The sequence below is a fragment of the Harpia harpyja genome, chromosome 19 (assembly GCF_026419915.1).
Source record: "Harpia harpyja isolate bHarHar1 chromosome 19, bHarHar1 primary haplotype, whole genome shotgun sequence".
Taxonomy (NCBI): Eukaryota; Metazoa; Chordata; class Aves; order Accipitriformes; family Accipitridae; genus Harpia; species Harpia harpyja.
The window spans coordinates 5,606,360-5,621,459 of record NC_068958.1 but is presented as its reverse complement, the minus strand read 5'-3'; the positions used below and the strand labels follow the sequence as shown (position 1 = coordinate 5,621,459).

The 15,100-nt window shown below is 37.0% G+C and overlaps 1 protein-coding gene across 2 annotated transcripts in view; it reads right to left on the bottom strand.

The window, feature by feature from the left end:
* The window catches only part of MED27 (mediator complex subunit 27), a 96,254-nt gene that overhangs the window by 56,006 nt on the left and 25,148 nt on the right, over positions 1-15,100 (bottom strand). Inside the window, exons 1-2 of one of the 2 annotated variants that reach the window (XM_052814421.1) lie at positions 12,505-13,764; positions 2,458-2,588 (exon numbers count right to left, since the gene is read on the bottom strand). In XM_052814421.1, coding sequence (XP_052670381.1) covers positions 2,458-2,588; positions 12,505-12,711 — 338 coding nt within the window. In that variant the 5' untranslated portion in view covers positions 12,712-13,764. Of the gene's footprint in view, positions 1-2,457; positions 2,589-12,504; positions 13,765-15,100 lie in introns of those variants that run through there. The other variant, XM_052814420.1, reaches the window with a different exon arrangement.

Below are 15,100 nucleotides of genomic sequence, written 5' to 3'. Positions count from 1 at the left end.
CAAGGAACAGGAACATAAACAAATAAATAGATCAGTAACATGGTCTCTAATGCTACCTTTAACTCAAATGAGGACATGTTTAGTATCAAACTATCCATATGCAAAAATCTGCATAAAAATAAAACAGTTTTTAGAAGATTCTTTGTCCAAATCATCACCCACATTACCTCCCGAGCAGCAGTGTTTCCTGCATTCCGTTGCTGGCTGAAAAGGATTACTGCAGTGTTGCTATTTGCTCCAATCTGCTATCCTAAAATGACATTTTGGCACATAGGTGTTTTTAACTACTTATGTTTAAGAAAAGCTCTAGATAATATAGTTGCTCTGAACAACATTTAATATATACTTGACTCATAGCACATTGTTACTCAGCCCAAAGACTTGTATGCTATTAAAATTAAACTCAGTGACATCAAAGCAAAAAAAGACAAAGAAATAGTTACCCCTTTCTTGACTAATCAATAAAGCTAAAAAAAAAAAAAAAATCCCTGAATTGCCATGGGAAAATTAGTATGCAGTATGCCCTTTCAAGGAGATATGTAGTTTTGTACCTAGATGTTTTCTTCTTTTGCATTTTAGAGAGAATGAAGAGAAATAAAAAGAAAAAAAAAAATCACAGCATGATTCATCATTATTTGCATGAAACTACAGCAAAAAAAAAATCAAGATATTGAAATCCATTTGCCATACTTTTTTTCTTCTCATACTTCTCATAAGCCTGTTTTTATAAGCCTTTTCATAATCTGCTTCTGCCCTGTGTTGGAGACATGATATTGGGCTCAACAGGTATTTGATTTGACTTAATATAACTACTATTCTCTTCTTAAGACACACCAAGATAGCAGATAAGGACAAATAAGGAAAGGTCAAAGCGAAGCCAGAGAGGAGGAAACCAGTGACAGATAAAGGGCCAGCTCAGCATAAACATATTATTTTCCCTGTGAATAATGCTGGAAGTGGTAATAAGATACTGAAACATAATTCAACTACTAGCTAAAGTTTAGTTACCACACTAAAATTTCATTCTATCTGCAAATTCTATGTAAATGCACCATTGAAGGAAAAATGACCTGCAGATAAAAAGACATACAATACCTTTAAATGTGTATATTATATACCTCATATTTCACAGTTTATACAGTTGCAACTGGTTCAAGTACAGACTTTTCTATGCAAAAATAGAAGCTAGCTCTTTCTCTCTCACTATACATATTTCTAGTAACTGGAGAAGCCATGATTAAAAAAAAACAAAACAGAACACCAAAATATTTTAAGACCTCTGAATAAAAACTGTGACAACTGGTATCACAGTACTCTAGTTTATAGACTTCTTGGAGAAGTCCATTTGAAGCTCTGGATAACCTGATATCCCAACAAAGGAAGAAAACTATTTAGCCAGTTTGTCACAACATACCCCTGATCTTTCACAGGTATAAGAGAAAGAACATCCGGTTTTCAAACCTGTAGTTCTGCTAGAGCTGCCCTTCTAACCATTCTTCGTCATCTGACTTACCGGTAAAACAATAGAACATTTATGGATTCTTGAATTAGCAGCCTTTTAAAGTTAATATACAAGGGGAAAGCTCTGTTGACTCTGATTTTTTTTCCTCATTTCATATAAGGAAAAAAACCTCTAAACTTCCTTAGATTCTTTCATCAACTTAGGCCTGTGGACTCTGGTGACAACAGGGACTTTTATCGTTACAACTATGAAGCTTTTAGTAGCATAGTGTTTATATATCAGTGACTCTTGTTCTGTGAAAAAAAGCAGGCAGTTTCCACAAACTACAAGGATGCTCAGTACAATGAATAATTGCTTAGCACTTCATTTTCTACATAATGGTAATTTTCTTATATGTAACTAAATAATTTAAGCAGTTTATTAATTTATAAGCTTAGTTGTGGACATCTCTGTGTTTTTGGCATCAGCACACAGACTGCCTAAAGTGTTGATACTCTATGTCCTCAAACAGTTTCTAAGTGTCCTCGTAATTCCTTGTCACCTGTAAAAGAGGTTTAGATCCAATGCAAAATTAACATATGGTGAACAGATGGACTCAGAACAGACGTTTGTCGAGAAAGTACTCACACCAAAGACTTTTTGGCTTCAGCCTTTTAGGACCTTCAGAAAAGTCCTACTTGAAGCTCCAAGTCACACTAATCAGGGGAACATCATTCTTCAATGACAATCTCGTGTTGCAAAAACTTTTATGACCTGCTACAAAGAAGAATGCTTGCAACTTTTCTGTTGTCACAGTGCCTCCATAAACAGAAGAAACAAAATATTGTTTCCATAGGGTACCCCACCCATCCAACAAGAATAATTCAACTTGTATGAAACAAAATGCAAGCACAAAGCTGCTACGATGATGACTTAAAAGAATAAATAATTAAATAAAAAGTTTAAAAAAAGAATCCACCCCCCCCTCAAACTCTTCAACATATTCCATTACTTACTGAGGAGGTAAGACAAGAGTTGTCGGCTGGGCTTTTGGTCGGCGTTTTGCAGATACACCCATCTGGTTGGCTGAACGTTTCAAAGACTGCTGATTCAAAAGGCCAGATGCTAGCCCGGCATGGTACTGCAACTGGATAATAAAAACCATATATATTAAAATACGCACCACTGCAGTACTCTATGTCAGACTGCTACTATCTGTACCACCCGATTCAAATTACAGCCAGTCAGCAAGTTAATGTATGGTATTTCATATATATATTGCTTGGATGGAAGACAATATGAACAAAAGCATATTAAAAAAGTCTGCTGTGAAATAGGTATTACAAGGAAATTATGCTATAGGGCAAGTAAGATGATGAATCAAAGACTTCCTCTCAAGTCCTACCTCTCCTGAAACTTGGGCTTGCTTTTAAATGTTAAGACTGTTTCTCCTCTCAAGGGATCAAGCATTCTTACTTTTTGGAAGAAGGTAAGAGGAAGAAAGATGCAACCCTTTCACTATATAAACCAGCTTTTTAGAAATAACACATCTTTTTTTCTTAAACATAAAACCACAAAACATTCGCAAAGAAGTTTCTACCACTGTAAAGAAAAATCTAGCCTTTAAAATACCTGCTAGCACATCTCCATAGCATTGCAGAAAGATTCACATTCAGTAGCTCTCTCCTCTAACATTTTATTTTACCTGCCAATGAAAGACAAATTTATGAAGGACACAACATGAATCTGCAAGATTTTTAGTGCATTCCCACTGCTCACAAATTTAAGAACTGCTACAGTGCTGTGTCTGTCCTGAAACCTGCTTCAAGTGCAACAAGTTACAAGCTCACCTCTAAACACTTTCAATCTCCATTCTTAGTCCTCCATTTTTGAGGAGAAGGGGCGGGAGAAAGATTCGGTGTCAGACAAAAGCAATTTCCTTCATCATTCTAGTCCCCACACCAATGTGTTCATTAAATTGTCTAAAGATTTGTTCTGAAAAAGGCGAACTGTTTAACACGTTAACAACTCTAACCCCATGGTCTGCATCTAAGAAAAGGTTACAGAAAAATAAAGTAGTCTTAGGCAAAGCTATTCTGCAGGGTACTGGCTGAAAATGAGGGAAGCAAAGCTTGCTAGAGTGATCTACTTGAAAACGACTATTAAAATGAGCGAAGCTATCCTGTGAGCCAATTTGACTCAAATGTCAATGCTCAGAGCATCCATAAGGCTTTTTAACAGGCTCCTGATTTACTTGGCTGCTTTGCCACGTCACCTCGGCCGTGGCACAACATGAAGACACATCGCGTTCCTAATGGAAAGAGAACTATGCTCCACCAGGGAAGGCAGGGGGATTGTAATGCCCCGAGCACTCTGCTTAGACCAATGAATTTTGCTCAAATTTGTTTTTCTCCGACAGATTTCTGAAATGGGAAAAAAAAAAAAAAAAAGAAAAAAAAAGAAAAAAGAAATCAATGAGAGCAATGGACAGTACGTGTTTGAAAGGCAATGTTTCAAAGTGTCAGGGGCTTAGTTTTCAATCTTCACTACTAGAATTTGCAGTGAGTGCAATATGCAGGGAATTAAAGGGAAAGACCGCTCTGGCAGAAGACCCCTCTGACTCCAGGAACACACTTGTCCCTGTTCTTCTTGCATCTTATTAAGAGCAGCCCTCCTTCAGCAATTATGTGCTGTTGACACCATTCACTTACGTTCACTGCGCAGAATGACACTGACAGGCATTTCAAGTAAATACCATCATTTGGACACTTGCTCAGAAATGGAGGTAATCACGGGTGCTAATCATAGATGAATTTTAAATGCAACCTTTTAAAAACATTTCACAACCTCCTGGTTAATCTGACATTTAGTGGTCAGGCATAAAAAAAGGAATTAAAAATAAATATATTCTAAAAAGCAATTCTGTCCTTGAAGGCTGACTCCCAGTGATTAAGCTATTTTTATTAATTATAAGTATTTCTTTATAATCTACCTTTGCTCCTAGGAATGCAGGTCCAACTGTCAAAATCTATAAGGGCCATTAAATATTTACAAAACTATCCTTATAATGGGAGAAAAGGTCAAAGTTAATAAAACTGACAGGCAGCTTCTGTCCAACTTGATTTATACATTATTAAAGTATCATATACTGTATTGCACAGAATGCATTCCTTTTTGGGGGCACAGGGGTGTTAACTGAAGAGACTGGGAAATTGTTTCTTAATCCTTTGTTCTGAGGAGCAAAAACAAGACTGAAAATAGTGCCAAAGCAGTACCACTAGCATCAAAAGTATAGCAGGGAGATTCAGCAGTCCTGATAAGATAATAAACATGCCATTCAGTTCCTTTCTCCTTTTGCAAAATAAATACCTTTGTCTGCCAGCATCGGCCATGACAGCAAATCTCAGCTAAAAACATACCAATCGCCTCAAAATTTTTGCTTACTAACAAGAGAACGCTGTTTCCAAACATCATCTCTTCACCTTACGGAAGGCACATGAAACATACTGTCAGAGGATATTAGGAGTGCTAAAAGGCTCATGCAGGGAAGCTGAGATGAGTTCATGGGACACAAACCCTTTGAGGGTTAACACACACACAGAAACCATATTTAGCTCAAGAAATCCCTGAGCCAGAGACTGCTGATAGCTGGAAGAACATTGGGGAGAACATTGTATACAGGCATATGCTTACAGCTACTGCTGGAGATGAGATATGGGGCGACATGATCCTTTGGTTTGAGTCAGCAGAGCTGTTGTGTGTTTCAGTTAGTGTCTACAGAGGGGTGCTCCATGCAGGTCTAAGAGACCCTGCAACCCAACGCAGCCAAAAGTTGGGCACTTGTGGATGGTCACAACTGCCTTCTCTAAGTGTATTCCCAATAACCTTCCACCTGCTTTCAAAAACTGTGCTCATTTAAACCAGCAGAATGGTAAACAGCAATAGCTTTATCCATAAAACATGTTAAATACTCACTGAACTTGAGTGTTTGTGCAGCACTAGGTAGTATTGCAAAGCATTTCTTTATCAGCCGCTTAGGAATTCCCTATCATTCATAGGCTTTATTACAGCAAGCATCCACGTCTTTCAGCTTTGGGGAATTCCAACTGGTTTATGTGAAGCTAAGCTCTTTACTTCCTAATGAAATATTCCTCTGTAAAATTTCAACAAGATTGATCTTTGTTCCCCAATACATGCAGATGAAACACAAAATCTATCTCAGAAAACTAAGAAATAAAAAACAACAACAACAAAAAAATCAATTTATAACACTTAGCAGCTAGGATATACACCAGTGCCAACCTGTAGTTTTATGATGAGTCTCATGATAGCTGATATTTTTCTTAAAACTGTGGTTCCAAGTAGATGTGCGAATTCCACATTTTAAAAATCAAAAGAGACTCTAGTTGTCAAGGATGTAGGAAAAGTACTGAAAATTAACACTTCAATACATACAAAAGCTTTACCTGAAGGTAAATAAAAACAGAAGTTGGAGTATTTTTAAATTCCATTATTTTTGAGATTCATTATTTTTCTATGGTAATAGCAAGATGGCCTGTATTTTCTAGAAGAAAAGTTTATCAGTGATGTTTTACAGGTGCCATAATTCACATTTTCACAGTGTTCCTGAGTATATGAAAACTACATTCATATATTAACAGCTCTCCATCTTCCTCACAAAGTGAAATACATCATAACAGAGATAGCACTTTGGAGTCAGTTTTCTCACAGCTGTAATTGTAAGGAGGGCAATTTCTTCATTCACGTAAGATGCCTTTGGCTTTCACATGAACTATTTAAACAGAGAAGGTGTATTAGAGAAATGCAGACTGGATTTATTTCCGAGAACATTAATTTTTTTTAAAAGTTAATCACACAATATCTTTTATTTATTCTACACCAGTGACTCTTCTTATGAGAAACAAGGCAACACACCTCCTAAAACAATCAAAACAAACAAAAAAGAATCCCTCCATGCCCCTGAACGATCACACTGTCTTCTGCAGATGATCTTTAAGGATTGGAGCAGACAGAGACCTTCTGCTACAGCCAAACTACAGCCAAAGGGCTTAAACCAGAACAATGCAGTAAGGTCCCTTCATTAAATAGAAATGCACTGACTGTATCATGACCGATCATATTTTGGCCTATAGGATTACTTTATAGTGTATGTTATGAAACTACAAACACATACACAGAGCTAATTTAAAACTTTTAAAATTAAAGCTCCATCATTAGAATCATGCTGGGTCTAAAGGTCTTTAGCTTACATAATTCATGGGCTGGAGATTTTGCATGTGCTGACTGCTGACCAAACAAGTCATTACACTCCACTTACTGACAAGGCCATTTAACATTGCAAAAACTGGTTGGGTAGGAAGAAGGTAAGAATCAAGGGGGAAAACAAACAAACAAGCAAACAAACCAACCAACCACCCACCCACCAATCACTTGGAGCATTTACAACTGACCGTGTCAACTCACAGTTGCACATTAAATTTACATATTACCATTATTTAAAGCTTTTTAAGCTTTAGGTTTTCTTTGAAAAGTGAAAGCAGAAAAATGACTTTTATTTGTAACCACATTACTCTGTTGTGATGTTTCTTCCATTCTCATGGAAATACTTACTGACCACATACATAAACAAAAAAGCATTTTCTCAGATATAGGTAATATAAAAAAAGAGTTTATTTCCATTCCTCCAAGAAATGGAGTTTTACAGAAGTGGCTGACAGATACTTACCCATCACAGAATTTGAGTTCACTGTAATACTGGAGAACGCATGCACATTTGCCTCCTTTTAAGATGCACAGTACTTTGCCCCTCATCATTAAACTACTTCTCCCTTGCAGCTAACAAGGGATTTGTCTACTATGATAAAACTCCAGTTGTTCTTTTGAAAAGAGCAATGAGCAAGCAAGCAAGCAGGACACTCCCACAGTTTCATCTCTGCAGACTTAAGTAGGCAAGAGAGCAATTACACTACCATAATTGATATTTTTAAGCTTCTTTCAGATAATGAGGCCGGTTTGGAAATTCTCTTTTTCTCCAAACAATGTTTGATCATTTTAGGATAGCTGAATTCTTGACTTGGCCAAAACAGCATCAATAAACCAAAACAGCAGCCTCCAATTCCTTTACTCATTGGTTTTCCCCTTGTGTAACTGGGTTGCAGGCTTTTTAATTAATAGGAAAGCTAGACATTGTGCCTTTGCTCTAGCTTACAATTTAATTAGAATGCTTTGTTCTATTTTTTTAGAGCATTTATGCCCCCCAAACACTTTCCAGTTTACAAGAATATTTAAGCAACAAATACCGATCCATGATGGGAAGAAAGGCTATCCCCATCCCATTCTTTTTTAAATCCTTGTACAAAAGTTACTGTATCTTTTCCTAAACACCCTGATCCTACTAAACTGTGAAACTAATGAGCCACTCACAGGCCACCGCTCTTATTTGCATTGCATTGAGATGCACAGTGCCATTGCCTCACCCTGGTCAATAAACCAGGAGATATGGAGCATTCTGAGGACATCTACCTGCATATGCAATCTTGGTTTTCCCTTAGGTCTCTACTCCTCCCTCCCAAGGCTAGGGGGCTGAAGAACAAGTTTAGACATTTTATAGATATAGATATATATATATACACACACACACACACACATATATATAAAGGTACAATAGTAGGAAATGCATTGACACATATCCCTGTTTCTTAACATCTTGTCTTTACTACATTTTTTATTCCATTGTCTTTGAATTCCTATTTTTGCTGAGTACTGTTTTAATTAGTTTCAGATTTCAGCCTTAAAGTGTGTTCTTTCCATACTTTTCTTTCAAAAACATTGAAGTTCAGCTGATGAATGACTGCATCAATGTTCCCTCACTCCAATAACTGCTTGCAATTCTTTGGCTTTTCACCATGCAGAGATAGCAAATCTGGCACACTTTCTTCAAGGAATTGGTCAAAACTTCGGCATCTGCATCCTTGCTGCCAATAAAATTATCTGCGCTGTTCAAAGCCTCTGCAAAAGCCACTACTCCTCCTCCAGGTTTCGGCTTTTGTTTTTGTTTTTTTTTTTTTTTTTAAGTATTGTGGAATCCATTTAATAGTTACATCAGTGACATGTTCTTGCTTTTTGGATAATATCAACGCAAAGGGACACTACACAGCCAACAGGCTCTGAGGTTTAAAGAGATCTAGTATTTGAAATGGATAAAGAGGCAGAGTAATCATAATCTGGGGCTACACACTACTTTACCTCTTCAGAATAACTGTATTTTATGCTTAAGATGTTTATAAATACCTCCGGGTGCTCTGAAGGGCTTGAGCATATATATTTCCTGAAAGATAACTAAATGAACTGGTATTTTATTGGATATGCAACTACAACCCAGACACATAACAGAATCACAAAAAGCAGAGTAAAAGTATTACATTGCGTTCTGCATCTAAATGACAAAATAAAACCATGTGCAGTAACAAACAGCAGTGTTTTCAAGTAACCCTGAGCTCAATGGTAGTAGTTGGTACGGAGGTTGTCCACTAATAGGCAAATGGTTTTAGTGTCGCTCTATGTGATATATTCACACTTGTGTGTTCGCTTAATGGATTTCATTAAAGTCTAAAGACCCAAGAAGTACACTTGATCAATATTTGACAGAAAATCCAAATTCCTTTTTGACAAAAGCATTATCTTCACATAGGACAAATAATCTGTAGCAGGGAAAAGTCATCATTAAAACTCAAGACTGAATAAGGACACAATTAGTATCTTTCCCCAGTGCTGCTGTGCTCCCTTAAACAGCCACCAGAACTTTAAACTGAAGACACTGCTCTCACGCTAAAATTAATATTTTCTAAAGCCCTAGACTAAATCTTTGGTGTCAGGGGCTCAGGTGGCAGCTATGTCAGTATAAAGAATGGCCTGCTGCCTCTGTGACAGGGGATGCTCAGGTGCTTATATAAGAAATGTGGAGATACTTTAAAAATGAGTGGTAGAATAAAGGGCTGCAATGAGCTACAGAAACACTCTTCAAATTGTCTACCAGCATGCCATGATTTGCAGCACTGTGATTGGGCTTTACCACTACAGCAAACAAACTACTTTTCAGACAAATAAAGAAATGAATACTCTTCTTCAATAAAATGTCTCCAAGCTGCAAATCCAACTAGCCCAGTTGCACCATCAGACAAAGGGGAGAAAGACGGTCAAAGAACAGAGAGGGAAATCCATTAGTGGATAAGCAATATAGCAGTAATGACCCCAGCTGGTACTTGTGGAGCTAAATTTTTTTTCCCCAACTCATTAAATTTAATTATTTTAACTTCTGTTAAATGCCTTTCCTTAGCTTTGGTCACCTGCACAATAATTAAAATGCACAATATATTTGGACTAGCAAATACCCATACTGAGTATCAGACAATAGCTATTAGCCAAGCCATAGGTCTTTCTGCCAGCATACAGAAACCTGGCTTTACTCAGTCTTCCGTGGCCTCCCTGAAGGGGAAGCTGTACTCAAAGATCAGAACTCCAGCATACAGTTCATCCTGACGCAGGTATGCCATAGGCAGATGGATACACTTTGCCAAGGTATACCAGACATCACCGCTCTCTTCTACTAGAGGTGATCACTACCATGCCAGCAGAAGGGGTTGCATGAATATGGTTTAAACTGAGCTGAACTTGCCAAATTAGGAGAGAACTCTTCCCTAAATGGCTGCTTTTGCTAACATCCTCTTTCTTTACATCTAGCAGGCATCCCAAAGCAATGCTGCTGGGAATGCTGACTTCCAGCCCACTAGCAAGGACAACCAATTAAAGCTTGAAGCAGGACAGTTAGATCTGGAACAGAATGTATGTGGCCTATTTCCCTATATGAACATTCCTACTATACCTTCAGAATATTCATGATGGGATTAATTTATACTCCTTCCAAGACACTATAAAGTGACCCACAGAAAGCACTCATACGTAAATAATAGCAACCGATACAGATCGCTTATAAGTGGTTAGAAGACGTTTAAATTCTCACCCTCCCTTGTAACGCAGATTTTTGCACAAACTCTAGAATCACCATAGGTGGCTGGAAGTTAGAAATCAGCTGCATTCTGGAGGATGAGTGTCAAAAAGAAACACATCACTTTCCCCCCTTTAAAACATAACACATTCAACACTGAATGGACATCTCTAGAATACCTGTTGGAAAAGATGACCTTAACCACTGTACTTGCAAGCAGAATGCTGAAATGTAATGGTCAACAAAACCTGAAACTTTGCCTCCACCCCCACCCAAGGCAATTAAAAAAAGAGCTTTTCTGCCCTTACTCAAGTTTTCTGTGTTCAAAAATTAATGATATATATCTGAATCCTGTCTTCAACCTCACACTGACTTTTGGGAGACAGAGCAATCCTGCTGTTACTTAGCAGGAGTTTGAGCTCTTCCTTCTCTGACAAGTTTCACTGAAAATTTTCTCCAGCTAAAACAATATTATGCATTAACTAAGACTCTAAATTAAAACTCAATTATATATATATTTTTTTTAAACTCTTCAGAATAGCCACTTATGGCTTACAACATGGACTTTTGGGAATTTTATCTGAAACAGAACACCAGATTTAAGAAAAACTAGCTCTCTGCATTTACGTAGGACATTTACATGGGAAGTTGGATAATCATAAATCTACAATCCTTGTCATTTGTATACAAGGTAGAGAAATCATCTTACTCCATACTGCTAGAGACCAAAATGTGTTTTACTACATCGGTTTGTGCAATGCACTATTGCTAATAGCAACATGTGGCCAAACTTTATTTCCAAAAAAATAAACAAACCCCCAACCCCTTAGTGATTTTTGAATGTCTCTACTTTCTAGATGACCAAGGTGTAATGCATGAAAACACCAACTTTGGAAAAATCAGTTTAAAGGATACTTCAAGTTAGACATATAAAAAATAGACATTTATAAAATTCTTAGTCAAATTATTTCTTTAGACTTCAAAGAGTTAAATTATGAATGTTTTTAGGAATGAAAAAAGAATCTATCAGGTTTGATTGATAAAAGTGTAGCTTTTAACTACGACTGAAAAAACTGAAGACTGGCAACATTTTTTTCCAGAATAATATGCTTCCTCTGCTTTTTTCAGCACAGTGCACATAAATCAAAGAAATGTTAAAGAGGCCCATACATCACAAGCTGGCATTTCCAAACTATTTACAAAATCTGTAATAGTCAAGAGGATGGAAAATATAGAAGTGTGACCAGCAAAGTTACTGAAAGTAAAAAAGGTAGTTCTACCATCCCATCAGGGTTAATTAAGGTTGGAAAAAACTCTCAATTGTAGAATTTAAAAATACTAAACCAAAACAATCCTGATAATGCAGGGTTATGAAAAGGAAAGAAGACAGTATATCAACCAAAACAGAGAAAAGGTGGATTTGAGCAACATGCTTGTTCCACACACATGGTTCTGAAAATAGATAAAGCAAATGCCCTAATAAGGCTTGCAATACATACAAAAGCAGGGCTGACTTTGCATCTGCAAAAAGACAGCCCCCAAAATATCAGTAACTCCAGTACTTAGCTGCGTATCCATCAAATTTTCACACCCCAACATCTAAGCATACAACAGACTTATACAGATGAGGTTTTCCTCACCAACTTTTACAAATGAGAATCTCATCTCCTCTTCTGAAAGGAAAGACATGGATTATGGAAAGTTTATCTGTCCATCTGTTGAAGATGTCACACTCTGACTAGAGAGTGCAAAAAGCACAGAGATGTTTTACAACCAAATCCAAAACTTACTGTAGTCTGAACTAGTGTAAAAGCCATATGCTTTGCAAAAACACCTCTTTTGCTACACATTTTTTTACCACAGCACAGAGTAACAGTTCGAAAGCTGCTGTAATCTTTATTTCTGAAAATAGATCACATATTCTTACTCTCATCTGCCACGCTCGGGTAAGATAACCGATCAGAAACCAGAAAAACAAGGGAATACTACACTGTGCAATGAAAGCTAAAAAAAGACACATTCCATTGCAAGAAGTTACCCGCAGTTTACAGGTAAAGCAGCAGCTCGGAGAGCCCAAGACCGGGAACAGGATGATGCGCCGAACAGAAGGGTTTGGTGGAATGGCACATAAAGCCGTCTTACAGTTTTCTGTCAGTGTTGAAGACTTCGAGTAGCAGTATTTCAGATGAAGCCAGGGGGACCTTAGAAATATCTTTAGGACTAAAACAAATGGAATACATTTCATATTATTTTCATGGGAGCTTATAATGATATTATAACTAACTCAATTACACCACAAGATTAATAGCCTTTAAAATGCTCCCAGTCATTCATTACAGGCCTAATTAAAACTCTCTTTTGGTGCTGAGCCAGCAAGAAATATGGAACTACTTGCTAACTAACCATATATAAGTATATATGGTATTATCTTTATCATGCTGTTTGTTTCCATGGCCACAATTCAGTGAGCAGTTTGGTTTGTTTTTTTAAAAAAATAGTACCAAAGGCAACAAGAAAAATGGACAAGATGCCACTTGAGAGGCTTCCACACCTGCAAACTCATCAGCTCACTACAGCTAACCAGTTTATTTCTAGTCTTGCTGCAACAGTTAAGGGCTTCCACAATAGCAGATGCCTTTCCTCCCACACATCAATTAATTTGCAAATGCACTCAGGTTGTAGAAATAATGAAGTGCTGAATGCTTTCCTATTGACAAGTTTTGCTGTCAGGAGGTAGATGCTGTAGGCGAGGTGCTAAAATGCGCTGCTGCTACATGCATGCCAAAGGAAAGACATGCCCCGCCACATGAAACTTGGTCGACAGCTATCAGGGCACATCAATTATTTTATTTACCCCTCTCTCACTGGAACCAAAAGGAAGAAATCCTCTCCAAAAGCTTTTTATTGTATTTATCTAGGTATTTATAACACACCATTTACAGTGAGATCTGAGCTTTTGTGCTGACCCAAGAAACTTTTCATATTTGAGGAGTAGTGTTTTTTCATGTATTGTTATATATGCTAAAAAAGTTACATTAAAATAGTTAAGGTTACAAATGAAGAATTCAATAACTAGGAAACGCTTGAATTCGTATTGCCTATGCAATCTAAATCAGTCTGTGCTAAGGATGCAGACTTTGATTATGTGCTTTTTCCCCAAGGACCTCAAATTACCAGTCTGCAGGATCGCATGGATGAAGAGGCAGTTATTCAGCACCCATTTTCATGCACAGAATGTTATTTACAGTATTTCACACAATGCCCACACTTATCTTCTCAGATGTCTTCTATGATATTTTCCTGCTTTATCTTGCTTCTTTACAAATACTGTTAGATGTACCTTCACAGTTCTTATTCCACTCATGCTGGGTGTGGATCTGAGGAATTTTTAAGAACATTAAATGTTTTTACTACTTACTATATTTGTAGTAGACTTCCTATAGATAACAACTGCAGTCAGGTGCTCAGCAAATCTTCAAAGGAGCTAGAAAATGCTTTAAGCCAAGTCATGGCAAGGTTGGAATCTCTACCCCCACTTCTATCACTTGAAATAAAGGATTAGTCAGTAGCAGTTCACCATTACTTTCTGTCTTGATCAGCCACTAATTGGAAGTGAAGCAGATCTTGCCAGCTATTATCTGAAAATAAGTTAAAAACTGAGATTCTACTTTCAAATTCTATTCTACGCTCTGGAGGACAGCATGTTCTCATGGATACAGACCCTTCTCATTTTGTGTCCTCAAATTAGAAGCCATATAGCTAGTGAGCACAGAACAGACCAAAAAAAAAAAAAGAAAAAGTGTTACATTATGGTTAAGAGCCTGGATGGTTGGAGCAGATCCTTTCCACAAGTTTCCTAGGAAATATTAAGTCAATATAAAAGAACCTTTGTGAACATTTAGTCTTGCTTCTTACCTAATTCAAGTTACTTTGTGTTTATAATTTAGCAAACATAGTTAGAAAAAACAGAATATGCATGTGCTCACCTTTCAAGTCTTCCAAGGAAGGTGAATCCCATACTATTCCTCTCCAGTTCTTCCAGTGCTTAATTACCACAAGTGTTTAAACCACGCACCTCAGCTGTAGTCTGAATTTGTTATACTTCTATTTTCAGTTACTGAATTTTTTTTTCTTTGCTTGCTATAATGAAGATCCCTCTTATCCACTTTTTCCCCCTCAATAAAGATGTTGGTACAAAGCAAGTGAGTCATCCATTATCTTTTCTTTCATGAGTGAAATAAATTGAACTTGTTTGATCATACAGAAGGAGCATAGGAATCCAAATGCTTTTGATCAGTTCTCATGTCTCTCAACTAGAAAACCCCAAATGAACAGGCACCTAGACAAATGGTAACTAAGTAGTTTTACAATTAAAATAATGCTTAAAACCATTTTCAAGTGTTAATAACTGAAAATATTACTAGTACAGGTACTAACAGATAAAGAAACTTGTTGTTAAAAATAGATGATTTTCTGCTTTTTTAAATATGCGATTTTCAGGCTGACCTTGTCCCTTTTAAATTTTTATAGCATCTTCAGTTCCAATTTAAGATTTTCATACAGGGTAGGCAAACCTTCTTATGTTCTATATTAAATGCAAGACACCTTCTTGGCATGATGTGCAATATTAATAA